This window comes from Sarcophilus harrisii, chromosome 4 (assembly GCF_902635505.1).
Source record: "Sarcophilus harrisii chromosome 4, mSarHar1.11, whole genome shotgun sequence".
Taxonomy (NCBI): domain Eukaryota; kingdom Metazoa; phylum Chordata; class Mammalia; order Dasyuromorphia; family Dasyuridae; genus Sarcophilus; species Sarcophilus harrisii.
In genome coordinates, this window is record NC_045429.1 from 99,691,579 (window position 1) to 99,711,092 (window position 19,514).

Consider the following 19,514-nt stretch of genomic DNA (forward strand, 5'->3'; position numbering starts at 1 on the left):
AGAATAAACAGGCAGACTCTGAAAAAAGTAGAGGATCTAGGCTCAGGCTGGGATCCAGGTGACCTGGGTCCACTGCTCCCTTTGCCACTGATTGGATAATTAACTCTCCACTCTGGGCCTCCACCTATCTCCTCATTTCTACATAGGGAAATAATGTCTGTCCTTCCCTTGAACTATCTCATCCTGCTCCCCAGTCAGCTACCTGTGCATTTCAATAACTACGGAAGGGGAAAGGAGCTAATAGATAGGGGAGTGCCTTGATTAAAAAAAGGAAACATAAATACAAAGATCTATCATTCCGAATTTTTTTGTTTCAATAGTGTGACTTGTGCCACAAGATGCCTTAGTAGTTTTTAAGGATTTTTTCACTTTCTTGGCTCATATTCACCCACCCAGAAGATCTGAGGAGGTTTATGCATGTTATTCTCTCCTATTAAGACTGACTCTCCATCACAAAAATAGTTGACAGCATTAAAGAGAAAAAATATTTTTAATGAAAAAAAATTTGAATCGATCAATAAGTATTTAGTAAATGCCAGTCACAGGATTAGATGCTAAGGATACAAAGACAGATACAAATGTTCCTCTTGCTTATGCTTCAACAGGGAAATTACATATACACCTGTAAGTAAATACAAAATAATGCAAAATAAATACAAGGTTATTTGTGGAAGCAAGAGGGCCTGGCATGGGGTGGGGGTGAGATGAGTGGGATGGGTGGGGTAAGGGAATCAGAAAAGATCTCATGTAGGGACTAACATCTAAGCTGGCCTTGAAAGAATGGAGGGATTCTCAAAGGAGATGAGGAAGATGTCCACTGCCATGATGGTGGCCAGCATGGGATCTGGAATGTCGTATATATAGAAGAATAAGAAGACCTTTTTGGCTAGAGAGAAGATGGTAGGGAAGGGAGTAATGTAAAATAAGCCTGGATTATACAAATAAAAACCAATGTAGCAAAGATTAGAAGGAAAGCAAAAAAATGAGGGCAAAATAGACTTTTTTGAATAAAGGTCTCATATCTCAAATACATAGAGAACTTTGTCAAATTTAAAAGAATAGGGGTCATTTTCCAATGGATAAATAATCAAAGGATATGAACAGGCATTTTTTTTTTTATTTTTTTTGCTGAGACAATTGAGGTTAAGTGACTTGCTCAGGGTCACACATTTAGGAAATATTAAGTATCTGAGTCCAAATTTGAACTCTGGTTTTGCTGACTTCAAGGCTTCTCTCCACTGCACCACCTAGCTGCCCCAGCAGGCAATTTTTCAATGAAGAAATCCAAGCTAATTATAGGTAGATTAAAAAATACTCTAAATAATAATTGATTAGAGAAATGCAAATTAAAACAATTTTGAGATATCCTCTCATGTCTATCAGATTGGCTAAAATGGTAAAAGGGTAAAATGACAAATGTTGTGAGGATTATGGGAAAACTGGGAGGCTAATATACTATTATTGGTATTGTAAACTGATTCAACCATTTTGGAAATCAGTCTGGAATTATGCCCTTCTACTCTTTGACTCAGCAATAACACTATTAGGCCTGTTTTTGAAGGTGATCAGAGGAAAATTGAAAAGAACTTATATGTTCTAAAATGTTTATAGCAGCACTTTTAGTAGTGACAAAGAACTGGAAATTTGGGGGATACTTAATAATTGGGGAATGGCTGTGATTATGTGATTATGATGGAATAAATTTGTACTGTATACTAAGAAATAATGAAATGGTTGGTTTTTAGAAAAACATGAGAAAGACTTGCATGAAATAATGAAGACTAAAATGAGCAAAACCAGAGAATACTGTATACAGTGACAGCAATATTGTTCAAAGAATGACTGTGAACAATTAAATTATTCTAAATATCATAAATATTCAAATCAAGTACAGAGGACCTATGAAAGAAGATGCTATCCACCTATAGAAAAAGAACTGATAAACATACTCCTATTATAGAAGAAGATAAACATACTTCTATTTTATATATATATGCAGATAGATAGGCAGACAAAGACATATAATATGTATCTTAGGGGAATAGCTTGAAACCTAAAATGTAACAAAAATAAGTTAAATTAATTTTTTTTAAAGAAAGAAGCCTGGAAAGATAGGCTAGAACCAGATTTTAAAGGGCTTTAAATACCTAACAATGAGCTATCACTACTCCTAAAGCTGTTGATATATCTTCAGAGATATTTAGCCACCTTGCTTCTCCCAGCCCTTTCTGCTTCCTTTGCTGAATCTTCATTCAGGCCAAACCTGCTCAGCATGTGTCCTTCAAGTCCTGGTCTCGGGCCCTTTTCTAACCACCTTCAATTTGTGATTTTATCATTTCTCATGATTTCAATGATTATTTCTATGCAAATGATCCTCAGATCAAATCTCCCAGACCTACTCTCTCTCTCCTGATCTTCAGTCTGGATCACTAACTGCATTTTGGCCCTTTTGAGCTGCTGGAAGACCTGACGGTTATCTCTGTCTCAATGTATCCAAAATAGGATGCATTATCTTCTTCCTACAAAAGCTAGTCCTCTTCCCAACTTTCCTGTTATCTCGGGGGTCCCAGCATCCTCCCAGTTACCAAGCTCAAAACCTCGGTGTTATCCTCAGTCATTTTAAAAGTCACTTCATATATTCAATCGATTGCTCTCTCTAACTTTCCAATATTTCTTGTGTTTCTCTGTCCCCTTCAATCTACCAAAAAAACCATCTCTCTCGCAGAGGCTCTCATTGCCTGACACCTGGATTGCTCTAGTAGTTTCCCTGCCTCACCTCCATCCTCCCCACAGCTGCCAAAATGATTTTCTTAAAGTGGCCGTGTCATAGCCCTACTTAATAAACCCCAGTAGCTCCTGGTAGTAGTAAATAGGACATTAGGGAAGGCTTCAAGAGGAGCTTGACCTTGAAGGATGAATAGAATTTCTCCAGGTGGAGTCAGAAGGCAAGATTTCAGGCAGAGAGGGCAGTGTGAAGCCAAAGAGGAAAGCATAGGAGAATAGCAGAGAGTTGGGATACAAGGAGGAAGGAAAGAAGGAAAGAAGGAAAAAAGATTCAGTGTGACATCTGTGCTCCTTGTGATCCCACTGGGAGACATTGTGGTCTACTGGAAAAGACACTGGACCTACAGCCAGCAAGACTAGAGTTCAAATCCCATTTCAGACACTTATTAGCTGTGTGATCTTAGGAAAGTCACTTAACCTCTGTCTGACTCATTTTCCTCATTTGTAAAGTGAGGGGCCAGTGGCCTCCGGCATCCCTCCCAGCTCCACATATGGATCCTCTGGTCTCCCTCAAGAATTCCCAGACTAACAGGAAATTGGCTGATAGAGCTGGAACCCTTAGCTGGAAGATCTCCAAGCTCCTGTCCCAGCCCCGTCTCTGCTGCAGCCCCCTCACCAATCACAGCCCCCTCTCCTGTCCCAGCCCCCTTCCCTGTCCCAGCGGCAGCCCTCGCTCTCAGCTTGGATGGAGAAATTTTTCTCTGCTGCTAAATCTTTCCTCTTCTCTGCTCAGGGACTTTTCTCTAAGTACCTTTTCCTCCTCCTCTAAGAAAGAACTTCCCATCAGCCCTCTCAACCCCACTGACCTTAAAACTTTGGAAGAAGTTGTAGAGGCCTTCATTTTTTTTCATAAGAAAGCCTGGACTTCCATCCAGATTGCTTGGCCTGCGCAGGCAGGAAGCTGAGGAATCTCGGATGGAATTACCAGCAGGGTTGTTAATGACATTAAGGGGAAGCCATCTGGTGTAATGGAAGGAACGGGCTTTGGAGACGGGAGGACCAGGCTCACATCCTGCCTGTGACACTCACTCCTTAGCTGGGGGGTAAGCTGGTGGAGAAGATAAATCACTACATCTGGGACCAGAGAGATTCAGCTTCCCAAGTTCAAATCTGGCCTCAGGCACTTCCTAGCTGTGTGACCCAGACATAACTGGTTCTGCCTCAGTTTCCTCCTCTGTAAAATGGAGATAACCCTAACCTCCCGGGATGTTGTGCAGATTTGTAAAGGGCTTGGCAAACTCTAACAGGCTCTATACACATTTGCTAGTTATTACCTGTGTGACAGGACTTCGGATTTCCCATTGATAAGTGAAGGGACTGGGTTATATGGTCTCCGAAGGTCCTTCTCTGACCTCCTGCCTCCTGCTAAGACTCACTGGCCTGTAAATGGGGCTTTCTTTAGTGCTTTCTCCTAGGACACAGGGGCTGAAGGGGGTGCATTTCCCAAGCATGTCCACAAGGTGGCAGAGCGGCCATGCACAACTCCTCCCCACAGCCAGGGTGCATGAGAATTGCATGGGAGATGGGAGCCTCTGGGTATTCCAGGAGACTCCCTCCCAGACCCAGGAAGCTGACTCATGTGTGCCGGGCTGCTCAGAGTCTCGCTGGGGGTGTGGGGAAGGGAGGTCGGGGGTCCGGCTTCTTCTTCCACCGGCCCTTTCTTCCCTCTCCATCTCCTTTTCCCAGGTGGGCGTGGTGACCACGTTCCTGGTCCTCCTCTTCTTCTACTACAGCGTGATCTTCTTGTTCGTGGGGACCGCCTGCCTGGGCCTGTTCCTCAGCAGCACCTTCCCCAGCATGCTGGCGTACACCGAGGACATCCTGCAGTACAAGGGTGAGTTCTGGCGTGGGGGCGGGGGCGGAACGGGGAGAACCCCTCAGCATCCTGGCTGGACTCCCCGGGTCTGTCTCCTGATCTGCCACTCTGCTCTCCCCCGGGCTAGGAAAGGCCTCTGATTCTGTGTCTTTCCCTCAAAACTATGCTGGTACAGACCTAAAATTCACCCAGTACCTCTCATTCTCCCACCAAGATCTTGGCCCGGCCCCCCATTCTTGAGTGACCCCAGCCTCCTCATTGGCCTTCTGGTCTTTATTCCCTTCCAACCAATCCAGAGCAGCTTCATTCTGTAGAAAAAGGATTGGGCTTTGAGTCAAAAGCCCCATGTTTACATTCTACCTTGGATGCTTGCTGCCCCATAAGCCCAAGCAATAGTTTTCCCCAGAGTCTCCATTTCTGTCACTATAACCTCTCAAAAAGTTTGTTGAGACAGTGCCGTGGCTCAGTCAAATCCAATTTACAAATCTTGTGAAATCTTTGGTCCCCTTTGAAAACAAAGGATGAAAAACTAACCAAGGAACCCGTCTTTAGAGAGCTGCACAAATGGGCACTGTTGAGCCCCAGCTAAGTATTTCTAAGACTTCTGCTGCTTTAATCCACTGTTTCCTCACTGTTAAGGAATATATCACTGAACTCCTCTGCTTGGCTTTCAAGGACTCCATGACCCAGCCTTATTTCTCCCCAAGACATACTCGTCACTCCAATCACCTTGGTCTTTTTTTTTATTGTACATAGTAGGTGCTTAATAAGTGTTTGCTGAGTTAATGAACAAATAAGTGAATGTCACAGGTGTATACCAAACTCCCTTCTTTTTTGTCTCTACCTTTCTTTATGCTGTGGCCCACAACTAGAATGTCCTTACTCTTCTTCCAAATCAAAATGCTACCCATTTTTAAACAGCCAACTAAAGAATTCTTGCAGATAATGATTGATTTCTCCAGAGGACATCTTTACTCTCAGAATAGAATTGTAAGTTCTAAGAGTTTGGGGGCTATGACATCTTCTCATTGTTTCTTTGATGGGATTCCAATATCTCCTTTGCTGCTCCCCCACAAAATGGCTACAATTTATTTTTACAAGTCAGTTAAGAGTAATCGTGTGTTGAAAGCTTCATAATACCCTTTGAGATAATTGGAGACACGCTGCAGAGTTGCCGAGCCAGTAAAAAGATTGGGAATTTCTTTGGCAGGAAGAGGTGGAGAGGGAAGCACAGGCTAGCTGGGAGAGAGTGGGAGGTCCTGGACAGTCAGGCAGCAATCATGCATAATAATGAAGGAAGAAAACCTAGATCACTGAAATCCAAAGATGATCCTAAAACACAATTTTAGCTCATGTTCTCCTCTCCAAGACCCAAGTGTCTTTGAGTTTTGACTAGGTAGTATGGCACCTGGAAACAGAAACTGGAAATACATGTCCATATGTTATCAAAGGCCACAAACCAACTGTCTCGTTTTATGATGGTAGCAAATGAAACCTTAAGGAGATTAAGGGACTTGTCCAAGGTCACACAAGTGTTAAGTAGCAGAAGCAGGATTTGATCCCTAGAGCTTGCAATCTTTTCTTTATACCACCCAGCTTCCCTAGAGATTCAAATCTCAACACTGCCCCTTGTATCCTTTGTGACTTTGAGTAAATCAGTCTCTTTGGGAACCTCAATTTACTCCTGTGTAAAATGAGATTAGGCTAGATTGACACTGAGATCCATTCCAACTCAAAAAAAAAAAAAAACAAAAACTGGGGATTAAGTGATGTGCCTAGCCAGAGTTACACAGCTAGTAGGTCATCTGAGGCCAAATTTGAGCTCAGGTCCTCCAGACTGCAGAGCTGGTCCTCTATGCACTTATGGCAATAACTTGTTGCCCCCAGGCTCTGAGTTATTTTTCCGATAGTATTTTATTTTTCCAAATACATGCAAAGATAATTTTCAGCATTCACCCTTGAAAAACCTTTTGTTCCAATTTTTCTCCTTCCCACCCCTTCACTTTACCAAAAGAACAAACAATCCAGTAGACTTAAACATGTGCAATTCTTCTAAACATATTTCCATATCCATCATGCTGCACAAGAATAATCAGATCAAAAGTCGAAAACCATGAGAAAGAAAAGAAAAGCAAACAAACCACTACCATAATAAAAACGGTAAAAAATACTATGTTATGAGTCACATTCAGTCCCCATAGTTCTCTTTCTGGATGCAAATGGCTCTCTTCAGGCCTTTTGGAACTGGCTTGAATCACCTCATTGTTGAAAAGAGCCAAGTCCATCACAGCTGATCATCACATAATCTTGTTGCTGTGTATAATGTTTCTCTTGGTTCTGCTCATTTCACTCAGCATCAGTTCATGTAAATCTCTCCAGGTCTTTCTGAAATCATTCTGCTGATATTTTCTTAATTAGTTCAATAGTTTTTTTTTTACTTTCAATATTATTAATTTCTCCTTTTAATTTTAAAATTTCAAATTTAGTATTTGATTGGGGGTTTTTAATTTGGTCTTTTTTTAGTTTTTTTAGTCACAAACCCAATTCATTGATCTTCTCTTTCTCTGTTTTATTCAAGTAAGCTTCTAAGGATATAAAATTTCCTCTTATTACAGCTTTGGCTGCATCCCACAAATTTTGGTATGATGTTTCATCGTTGTCATTATCTTGAGTGAAATTATTAATTGTATCTATAATTTGCTGTTTCACCCAATCATTCTTTAAGATGAAATTGTTTAGTTTCCAATTACTTTTTGGTCTATTTACCCCTAACTTTTTGTTGAATGTAGTTTTTACTGCATCGTGATCCAAAAAGAAAGCATTTACTATTTCTGCCTTCTTGCATTTAATTTTGAGGTCTTTATGTCCTAATATATGGTCAATTTTTGAATAGGTTCCATGAACTGCTGAAAAGAAAGTGTACTCCTTTCTGTCTCCATTCAGTTTTTCTCCAAAGATCTAACATGCCTAATTTTTCTAATATTCTATTTACCTCTTTAATTTCTTTCTTATTTGTTTTGTGATTTGATTTATCTAATTCTGAGAGTGCAAGGTTGAGATCTCCCACTATTACAGTTTTGCTATCTATTTCTTTTTGCAACTCTCTTAACTTCTCCTTCAGGAAATTGGATGCTACACCCCTTGGTGCATATATGTTTAGTATTGATATTGCTTCGTTGTCTACGCTACCCTTTCTGCTGATTGTTTCTTACAGAACAATAATATTCTATAACATTCATATACCATAACTTATTCAGCCATTCTCCAACTGATGGGCATCCACTCAGGTTCTAGTTCCTTGTCATTACAAAAAGAGCTGCCACAAACATTTCCACACATATGGGTCCCTTTCCCTTTTTCAATGATCTCTATGGGATTCAGGTCCAATAGAGACACTGCTGGATCTTCTCCAGTTTGAGAGCCCTTTGGGCATAGTTCAAAATTGCTCTCCAGAATGATTGGATCAATTCACAATTCCAACAACAATGCATCAGTGTCCGTTTTTCCACATCCCCTCCAACATTCGTCATTAACTTTTCCTGTCCTCTTAGCTAATTTGAGAAGTGGGAAGGGGTATCTCAAAGTTGTCTTAATTTGCATTTATCTAATCAACAGTGATTTAAAGAATGTGACTAGAAATGGCTTTAATTTCTTTGTCTGAAAATTGTTCAAATCCTTGGACCATTCATCAGTTGGGGAATGTCAGATCAAAATTTTATGATGTTGTTCTTCAATTTTTCCTGTTTGCTCCTGGTGGGAGTGTAGATGATCATAAAAAACACCCCAAAAGTCAAGGAGGAGAGATTGATGTAGAATTGTTATCATATTGTGACTGGGAAGTGCCCACCCCTCCCATTTCGCAGATGAAGAAGTTGATACCAGAGAGATTATGAAGTGACAGAGACAGTGAGTGGCAGAGTCAGCACTGAAAGTCATCTCATTCTTTTTAATGAACCTCAAAATGTCTGAAGCAGGATTTGAACCCAAATCTTTCTGATTCCAAGTCCAACACTATCTATTATATCAAATTATAGCCAACACACTTGAAATGTATGTGTTTAGAACTGTGAGGTGATGTAAGTGACAGGCAAATAGAATCTATGTCTCAAATGAAAGGTATGGATTAGAAGGCCAACAGGAACTCTTAAGAAGGGAGAGACAGCAGTTAGAGTAGAAGAGGAACCTTAGAAGGGCCTTGAACAGTGGGCAAGTCAGACAGAGTAAGAAAAAGGGCATTCCAGGCAAGGGAAACAAGAATTCAGCTTCATCCTAGACCCATGAGATGATAAGTATCAGAGAAAATGCAACGATAAATAAAGCCTCAGTTGCTTCATCTGTAAAATGAGCTGGAGAAGGAAATGGCAGATTGGTCCAGTATTTCTGCCAAGAAAACCTCAAATGGCGTCACCAAGAGCCAAGTATGAGTGAAACAACTGAACAACATCAATTAATTGGCTTCTCAGTGCACCAGGAGACTTGCTAACAAAATAATTGTTTATCTGCTTCTACACCCTGTGCTCCCTGCACTGATGAAAATCACATGTGGGGCCTAAGAAATAACAATAGTAACTTGCATCACACTTGTGCCCATACCTATTATCCCTCTTATTAGCTAATAATAATAATTAACTTACCATGTGCCTGGAACTGTGTTAAGCGATTTACAATTATCATCTATCTCATTTGATCCTCACAAGAACCCTGGGAGGCAGGTGTTATTATGATGTCCATTTTACAGGTGAGAAAACTGAGTTTAAGTGATATATATTAAATTATGCAAAAACACATTGAAAACTTTAAAACAGGGGCAGCTGGGGGTGCAATGGGTAGAGCACCAGCCCTGAAGTCAGGAGGACCTGAGTTCAAATCTGACCTCAGACACTTAACACTTGCTAGCTGTGTGACCCTGGACACTTGCCCCAGTAGCCATAGCAAAAAAAAAACAAAAACAACTTTAAAACACTACATAAATGCTAATTAATATGATAGATGAAGAAGTCAAAATCCCTAAAAGTTAAATTACTCACACAGAGTGACTCCTGCTCAGGGTCACACAGCTAAAAAGTGTCTGAGGTCACATTGTTATTGACTGGAGGTCTGGTGCTCCATTTACTTCTCCACTTAGCTTCTTTATTTTCAGATGCTTTCTCCAACATCCAGCAAATAGTACCTTACTTAGAACATATTCAACAATTGATAAGTGAATTGAGACATGATATTTGAAAAGATAAAGTTACCAGCTTGTGGAGAGCCTTGAACATCAAATTAAGGCATCTGGACACTTATAAGTCATGGGAAATCATTCAAATTGTTTTGTGTTGGGAATAACATGAAGAACACAATATAAATGTATGGTCAAGGGAACAGGGATCCTGAGGTCCCTGTCTCATCCTACCCTGACCCCTCACTTACTCCTACATAAGCCTCCCAGGAGGCTCAGCTGGTGCAGGGCTAGAAGGAGACAGATGCAGATGCTTCCCTTGCACAGAGAGGGCCGTCCCCACCTCTCCCTGTCATGGGGGCAACAGGAAAAGAGAGTGAGAACATCCCTACAAGTAGGAAGTAGGTAGAAGGGCAGTTAGAAGCTAGCAGGGTGCTCAGAGAGTGGAAAGGTGAAGAAGAAATAAGGTTCTGCTTTTAGTCCAGCTGCTTCATTTAGGCACCTGGACAGACGGATGGACTCGATGACCGACCTGAGTGCAGGACCCTGAACACTGGAGAGCAAATGGGCACCTACCTCAGTTTGTTTGGGAATTAAATGAAATAATCTATGTAAAACATATCACAAACTTTAAAACACAATATAAATGCTAACTGATGAAGGAAGAAGCCGAGACCCTCAGCCCCAGCAAAGCAGAGATCCTTGGAACTCCTAGCATGGTGGTTTTGCCTTGTGTCTCCTTCCCCTGTCTGGATAGCATGGTGGGGGCGGGACGTGAGGTGGGGCAGGCTCTGCAGCCCACACCAGGACAACCTCAGAGAAAGCCTCTTCTGTAGCCCTTACTCATCAGGCTTCTTAAACTTTCTCCATTCGTAGCTCCGGGTCCATAGGTATATAAATAGGTACTAAATCAAACACTTACTAATAATCCTCATAATCTTGAGACCACCCCACATTCAATGATGAGACCCTGTATAGATTCACAAGCCACAGATTGAGAAAGTTTGCAGCGAACATGGCAGAACCTAGTGCCCAGTGATATGTAATCAAGCAATCTAACAATTACCAAATGCTTTTTTTCTTCTTCCTTCCCGTGCCAGGCTGTGCAACCACGATGCTGGTAACAGGGGCAGGAATCGGCGAGATGACACTTCAGCTGCTCATTGGCTCGGTATGTGATTGGGGAGGGCCAGAAGTGAGGAGAGAGGGTGTCTGGGCAATGAACCTCAGGAAGGGGTTGTGGGTAGAGGGGCCCAGGTTTCCAATCCTGGCTCTTTCACTTAGTTGCTGACAGTTATTATTTTTTGGAGGGGGTGAGGGTCTCAACTTCTTCATCTATCCTATCAGTTTGCATTTATATCATGTTTTAAGGTTTGTGATATGCTTTACATAGATTATTTCATTTAATTTCCAAACTTTGAGGTAGGTGCCCCTTTGATCTCCAGTGCTCAGGGTCCCGCACTCAGGTCGGTCAAGTCCATCTGTCTGTCCGGCGTGCCCCCAGCTACCTAAAGGAAGCAGCTGGACCAAAAGATTTCTGAGTGTTGAGTTCCATGATGTTCTGTTCCAGCCAGTCACCTCCCCCCATTTTCCCAATGCACCTCCAGCCCCAGTGCCCACCTATCTGTGCAAAGGCAGTGGTGGGGGTTGAACCTCATAGGGCAGGAAACCTAAGTGTGGAATGCCTTCTCCCCCACTGTTAAAACTGCCCTCTGCAGCTCTTTACATCACTCCTTGCCAAGCTCTTAGGTCCCTCTCCAGAGGGACACAGGCTTCCTGATTCAGCTCCTGTTCAGATATCAATCAACAGCCGACTCCAGTTCCTTTTAAATGAACTCTAACCCCACTTACCTGTCAATCAAGGGTGAGGGTGAGGGGACCTCCCCTCCTGCGTTCCCGGACCAGTCTGGGGAGCTGCTCTCAGACTCGCCAAACACAATGTGGTTCGAGTGAGGGGTGGCGGGTAGTGCAGTAGGGTATGGCCGGTGCATCACTTACTGGACATGCAGTTTGGACCAAGGAAAAGAGAGGACCCTGGAGTCACAAGGCTGCGTTTGCACCTGGGAGCTGATGTTCCCTAGCCAGGACCTAAGGGCAAATCAGTGAACCTGAGCCTCCATCCAAAAAAAAAAAAAAAAAGAATGAATAAGAAGACTTGGATTTTATAGAATAAACCCTGCTTCACATAAACCTTAGAGTGGAATATGAGTGGATCCAGCATTTAAAGTAGACAAGAAAAATTCAAGGTAATTAGGTGGTATGATACAGAGAGCAGTGGACCTGGAGTCAGAAAGAGCCACATTCAAATCCTGCTCCAAACACTTATAAGCTCAGTTACCCCCAAGCCAGTCTCAGCCCCAGTTTTCCCATCTACAACCCAGAGGGCAGCTACATAATTGAATGGGTTAAGCACCAGCTCTGGAATCAGGAGGACCTGAGTCCAACCTCAGATAGTAACTAGCTGCATGGCCTGGACAAATCACTCAACTCTGTCTGCCTTGGTTTCCTCTTCTGCAAAATGAGCTGGAGAAGGAAATGACAAACCCCTCAATAGCTTTACCAAAAAAAAAAAAAAAAAAAAAAAAAAAACCTTAAACAGGACCACAAAGAGCAGACGTGACTCAAATGGGGAGTAAAGTATCATGTATCCTATGGGTTATGAGAAAAGCTCTCTGCACAGCAGGAAGTGATGGGGTCAATGTGATTTTTTAATTGCTTGATGGGAATAGTTCTCACGCAGTGAGTCGGGACCCAGGCTAACAGGGAGAAGGCACATCTGGAGGCCCCCTGGGCTTACCTTTAAAACTTACTTACCTCTAAAAGCAGGGCAATGTTCTCTGCCAGCCCCTACTGCTTCTGGTAATGAGCCTGAACTTGACTGAAAATTTCATCAAAGGCTCAAGAAAGATGTTTCTTCCCACGCAACTTCAGGGCTATGTTTAAATGGCTCTTGTGTCTGTGTGTTTTCCCATTGGCAGATTATCCAAGTGCTGGGCAAATACAGCTTCCTGGTCTGTGGCGTGATCTTTGGCTGCCTGGCTTTTACCTTCTACATCATGCTCCTGTTTTTCCACAGGATATACTCCAGGCCCTCATCAGGTAAGGGAAGGATCTATTTTTCTACAAGAGGAGGAAAGCAGAACAGGAGGGCAGCAGGGCTCTTAGCACACCATAGCTAGTGCCCTGTTCCAAGCAAAATGCAAGGAAGTGTTTATTTTTCTGCTGCTTCCTTTCCCCTTTTCCTGACTTACCATGCAATTGTCGGTGTTCAGGGTAAGCAAGGCCAGGTTAGGTTAATGCATGCTTTCTTAGCTAAAAAAAAAAAAAAAAAAAAAGTGGGGGGTGGGGGAGCATTGATTGTGACTTTAGCTCCAGGAACCCCACCCTGATAGAGAAATGCCTGGCCAAGAAGCTGTCCACAGCCTGCCCAGGGTACCAAAAGCTGGTTCCCACCTCTGTTGGTTGGAATTCAGCCCAGGGGCCTACTTGGCTGTCTCTGTGCCGTCAGGGACTTGACTCTTATCCAAATCTTGTTTTCATAAAGAAATCTTCTATGCCAAGTTTTAAAGAAAAGTTCCTTCAGGGCAGGAGAGTCTCTCAAGAATAGCCTCCATCTCTGGGTCCCCAGGCAGGGGGAGTCCCCAGAGTTAATTTTTTCAACCCTGTACCCTCACATGCTCCTTGACAGAGTTCTCAAAATCTTCCCCCTCCAAGCCAACCCCAAGGTGGAGGGTTGTAGCCAGTTCTTGGGAGACGGCACAAAATTCCTTCTCTCTATAATTCAGTTCAATCCATCAAACGTTTACTAACCAGGTACCTTGTGCAAAACATTGTGGGTGAATTAGAAAGACCTGGATTTGAATCCTGCCTTGTTAGCTATGTGATCCTGGCACTGAGCTTCATTTGTTTCCTCATCTGTAAAATGAGGGAGGTACCAGGTGGGATTCAACTAGGTGACATCCGTGGAAAAACAGGTATACTAATAATGGTGAACTGGTGTTCTGGTGAACTATTCTGGAAAGCAGTCTGAAATTACACCCCCAAAGCCATTAAAACATACTTACCCTTTGACTCTGCAGTATCACAACTAGGTCTATATCCTAGGGAAATCAAAGAAGGAAAGAGTCTATATGTACAAAAATATTTACAGAAGTTCTTTTTGTGGTAGCAAAAAAAATGGAAACTGAGGGGTTCCCCATCCACTAGGGAATGGCAGGATAAGTTATAGTATAATGATTATGATGGAATGTTATTGTGCATTATGAAATGATAAGGGGGATCATTTCAGGAAAAGCTGGGAGGATCTGTATACCCTAATGCAAAGTGAATAGAATCAGTACAATTTATACAGTAACAACAACAGTGCAAAAAAAAAAAAAAATTAACTGTGGAAGACTTAGTAACTCTAATCAACACTATGACCAACCACAATTCCAAGGATTAGGGAGGATAGAAAATTAACGGACTCAAGAGTGCAAACTGAAGAATATCTCCTTCTAGTTCTTTTTTTTGGGGGGATGGAGAGGTAGACATGAATAATGCAGAAACTTGTTTTGCAGGACCACACATACTTCTAAGGAGTTCTACTATTCTTGTCTTCTCAATGGAAGAAGGGAGAGAATTTGGAACTGAAAATGAAATAAAAGTGAACTTTCAAAAAAAAAAAACGAGCCATGACAGGAAAGAAAAGCAAAAAACTTACTGAGGGACTCTCCCCAAATTGCTCACTAAATTGTCTACTGATTAGAAATCTGATTGTGTAAAATGATCTGTTTTTTCCCTTTGTAGTCTTGACCTTGGACAAACCACCAGGGACAGAAAGCCCTGAAGTCTACCAGCAGTAAAAGTCAGGTGAAGAAGACAAAAGGAGATCCCTCTGCCAGAAGCACAACACAGACCCCCCCCCCCCCCCCCGCCTTACCTGATAATACTGGAGAGATCTAAAATGTTTAAACTTGCTCCTCTGTACAAGGGAGGGTTCAAGAAGAAATAATTTAGATTAACTCTAGGACAGTGGCTTCTCTTGGGACAAATCAACGAGAGCCTATTTAGCTATTTCCATTCCCCTTCCTTGCCTGATTTCCTGGTTCATTGCCTATGGTGTCCAGATGGAGAGAAAAGGGATACACCTACACTTACAACTCTGAGGCCTCCTGGACTGAACCCTTAGAGTTTTGGCATTCAGTCTTGCATACAGCCTGAAAGAAAGAAATAGAGCCAAACTTAAAAGATGATGTTCAGTGCAATCTGACAAATGTAGATAAATGTGATATTTTAAATTAACCTGGATGAGCCTTGGGTTATTTCCTAGTGAACTCTACATCCCAAGAGGAACTACTATGCTTGACTTGGAACTAATCCCAAATGTAGGGGATTCTTGATTTTGATGATTCCCCAAAATTCAGTGATTCATCTTCATTGTAAAATTTTGGAAGGAAAGTTGAATCTTAATGGTTCTAGGATATGGACAATGTATGATTAGTCTAGGAAAACAGAAGAGTGGGAAAATATTACGTATTCTGTTTTCCTTTACTCTGTGTGGATGTGTGGGTAAGTGTGGTTGAAATATCTACGGAATCAGCAGAAATAGCAGTATGGATTTTTAAAAACTGTTAGGTTTAGTGCTTTTACCTCTACTGCTTAGAAAAATCTGTCTCTTCACTATCAAGAAGGAATAATGGCACACTGAAGCAAAGGGAAAATCTGGGACTTCCTGGCACTTATACTATACTAAAAGTAGTGACTGACTACAAAGGCAAATTATGAATACTGCATGTAGAGTACCAATAACAATGAGAGAAGAGGTATACCTCTTTATTTTTTTAAAGAAATGGATACCAGTGACTGTATATTAATTTATTTGCATTTTATGGATGCATCAACAGGTATGTGGGTGTGTATCAATACATCTACATCTACATATGTTTATATATGTTTGTATATCTGTATGTATAACATACATATTATATGTATATTTAAACATATGCTTATATGTACATGTAGGTATATCTACATACAAACATTATTAAAACTATAGTGATTATCATTCAACCATCATTCATAACCAGCTCAAGTCAATAAGCATTTTTAAAGGGCCTACTACATACCCAGGCATTATGCTAAGCAATAACCACACAAAATTAAAAAAATTTTAAAAGTATCTGCTTTCAAGGAGTTTACATTCTGCTGAGAGGAAAAAAATGTAGATGAGTAAATATAAGGTAATTTGGGGAGGGAAAGGACAGTACGACTAACTGGCAAGGGTAGGGGGAAAGCCTCTCACTTAGGAGATGGCCCTTGAGCTAATTCTTGAAGGAAACTGGAGGTTTCAAGAGAAAGAAGTGAGGGAGGAGGAAGAACATTTCAAACATGTGAGACATCCTATACAAAGGTACTGAGATGGGACATTCCATAGTTTTGTGACTCACAACTATTACAGATTGGCCAAACCAAAGAACATGTATTCTACTTGACTATGGCTCATATGCAGGAAATAAGCTAAAAACAAAGAACTAACTTTCTGAAAAATGATTGCTTGGATATAGTATATACCTCTTACCTCAGAGGGCAGTTAAGAACATCCATATTTTTAAAAAAAAATTGTCCATACAATAAGTCGTAGGCTCCCATATAATTTAATTGTACAATCTAATTGTAGTGAAAAGCTGCCCTTGGTCAACAGAAAACAGCTGGACTTTCTTCATTCAATTAAATTGTAGTGTGTTTTTATGCTGTGCTTCAAGGGAGGAGCAAAATAGAAGCAAAATAAAAACAGCACTTGACCAAACTGGGAAGCTTGTAATCTATACTTTTACAGATTTATAGCTGAAAGAGACTTGAAGTCATGCAGTTCAGCTTCCTAATTTTGGAGATAAGGAGGCTAAGAGCCAGAAAGATGAAGTTGGACTTGACTGGGGTCACACAGCTAGAAAGTGAAAGAGGTGGGATTTAAATCTGGGTTGTCTGGCTCTCTTTAAACAGCTAAGGATGTCCTTAAATTCTTAAATTGGGGGAAAAAAAAAAAAAAAAAAAAAGGCTATTCAAATAGTTTGAGCTTTGGGTGTGTCATCCCATGGCACAGAGTGTGTCTTAATCCTTTCATAAACTTCCAAACAAAGGCTGACTTTCTTATTGCCACAGGGTAGGACTCTCACATTTTATGAAGTCAGATGGTGGGTTTTGGAGGCAGGAAAAATCCTTTTGAGTGAGTAGCTTGACATTCATTTTCTTAAGGGATTAGAGGGGTAGAATCTATCCTTCAGAAAGTTAGTGGATTACTCCTAGCAGCGTTCCTGGTTTCTGTTTTCCTTCTTCCTTCTAGCGTTTAAAATATAACTGCTAGGGAGTCACTGCATCCTATAGACACTCCCCTGCTCCTTTCTGGATACTCTGGAGGCATCGAATTGGAGATGAGATGTGGTAAGCAGATGTGCTCACAGCAACTTCTGATGATCAATATCATAATACTAAAAGAGAACACTACATAGCACTTTAAAGTTTGTAAAACAGTTTATACATTATCTCATCTGATTCACCCAACAACCCTAGGATTGGTGTCATTATTATCCCTCAATTACAGATAAAACAACTGAGCCTGAGACAAGCCAAAATGAAGCTTCGTCCAGGGTCATGCAACTAATTTAGGGCCTCGAGACTGGATTTGAACCCTCTTCCTGATTCTAAGCCTGATGATCTAGATCTATCCACTGCATCATCCTGCCTGATAGTGGTAAATTCTAGGAATATGTAAGAATCATCAAGCTATTTGAAGGGCTATAGTGACCTTCTTGGTAATTCCTCTGCTACTCCACTAGCATGGTATACTAGAAGCATTTGAGGAATCCTAGAGCCCTGGAATTAGAGAATGATAAGACGGTGATTTAAATCCTGCCTTTGATACAACTATCTTAATGACTTTGATTAAGTCATTTTCAATTCAATAGAATTGATCTTAGTAAGCAGTTCATTTATGTGCCAGGCCCCAGAAATACAAAAGAGAAAAGAGTCTGTGCTCAAAGAATTTATATTCTAGTAGGGGGAAAAGTATATATATACATATATATACATGTATATATATGTATGTATGTGATAAATATATGCACAGTAATTTAGAGCACTTCCCATCAGAGTTAGAGGTGGGTGGGTCTGGAAAAGCTTCCTGAAGGAGATGGGACTTGAGCTGAGCTTTGAAGAAGCAATGGATGCTAAACAGCAAAGGAGCAGCCTCTGCAATGGCATGGAAGTGGTTGCTAGACTGCCACATCCAGGGGATAACAAGTCACCGGTTTGGTTGTGTGAGGGGAAGTAATATGCAGTCAATCTGGAAAGATAGGTTGGAACCAGATTGTGAAAGATTTCAAATACCAGACATAAGATTTTGTCTTTTTTCCTAAAAGAAAAGTCACTCAAGCTTCCAGAGGAAGGGAGTGATACAGTCAGACCTGGAGCTGTTAATTTGGCAGCTGTATGGAGGACAGACGAGACGGTGAACCGACACACAACAAGAGAATAGTATCTGTGTGAATGTAGTAGGGAAGGTGGCAGATATGAGAGATGTTGTGGAAGGGAGAGGGATGGAAAGTAAAAGTTAAGAAAGCCTCTAAGACTGCAAATCAACCAAAAAGTTCTTATTAAAAGCTGTCAACATTACCTTGGTAACTAGAAGGGTGGTGTTGCTCATGACAGAAATTACCATATTTTGAAGAGTGAGGTCTTTTTTTTTGTTGGGAGGGGGAGAGGTGGTTAACAAGCTTTGTTTTAGATACTCTAAATTGAAGTGCCTGTGCTTCATCCAGGTAGAATGTCTAGTAGGCAGCTGGAAGGCTAGAACAGAGAACACAGGTGAGAGATGGAGATGGACGTATAGATTTGGAAACTATCTGCATACAGATGATAACTGAACCCACGGTGGTTGATGAGGTCACTAAAAGAACACGGAAGACTCTACTTTTCTGGATCTGTAAAATGAAGAGGTTGAACTACATCATGTCTAAGGAGCCTTCTAGTTCTACCTTCCTCTAAATGGCAGAAAAAGCACTGGGTTGGGAATCAAGGAACTGGGGTTCTAATCCGGCCTTCCCATTAACTCCTCTGTAAAGCCTATTTACCCTATCTATAAAATAAGAAGAAGGGGCAAGATCAGAGGTGTCACATATGCTTCACGTGGCCTACAGCACTCTTAAATGTGGCCTGAATCAAAATAAAATGTGATTTAAAATATTTAACAAAAGACATAAAAATATATAGAGAATATTTTTTAGCAACTAAGTCAATATGTAGTCTTCAAGGATAATTTATGGGTGTCTGTTTCTATTTAGGTTTGACACCATTGGGCTAGATGAACTCAAGTCCTCTTAAGACTCATTAGTACAAAGAAAAACAATTAGTATCACCCCGATTCAATTTAATGACAAGGAATTGCCACTAGTTTCTTGTCCTTTCAATGGCCACTTTACTTGGTCTCCCTTCAACCACTAGATATATAATAAGTAAAGTGATTCACCATCATCTTCACTGTCTTAATGTTATAATTGCTAGGAATAATCACACATTTAGTTTAGTCCTATATGAATATTTTAGACTACTTATGTTTGCTGCCACCAGATGCTGCAGGGACAAGCTGGACTAACATTTGTTGAACTGGCTTGTTAAAAAAAAAAAAAAAAAAGTTTTGTAAACACTAAAGTGTTACACAAATATAAGACATTAAATTGCCCAAAGGCAATATTGACTACATTCTGTTCTTTTGCTTCC

The 19,514-nt window shown here is 41.1% G+C and overlaps 1 protein-coding gene across 2 annotated transcripts in view; it reads left to right on the forward strand.

Moving 5' to 3' along the window:
- Nucleotides 1–16,795, forward strand: part of MFSD4A (major facilitator superfamily domain containing 4A) — a 70,029-nt gene extending 53,234 nt beyond the window's left edge. Inside the window, exons 7-10 of one of the 2 annotated variants that reach the window (XM_031937233.1) lie at nt 4,518–4,618; nt 10,862–10,932; nt 12,740–12,860; nt 14,550–16,795. In XM_031937233.1, coding sequence (XP_031793093.1) covers nt 4,518–4,618; nt 10,862–10,932; nt 12,740–12,860; nt 14,550–14,589 — 333 coding nt within the window. In that variant the 3' untranslated portion in view covers nt 14,590–16,795. Of the gene's footprint in view, nt 1–4,470; nt 4,619–10,861; nt 10,933–12,739; nt 12,861–14,549 lie in introns of both variants that reach the window. The other variant, XM_003767618.3, reaches the window with a different exon arrangement.
- Nucleotides 16,796–19,514: the final 2,719 nt, after the last annotated feature.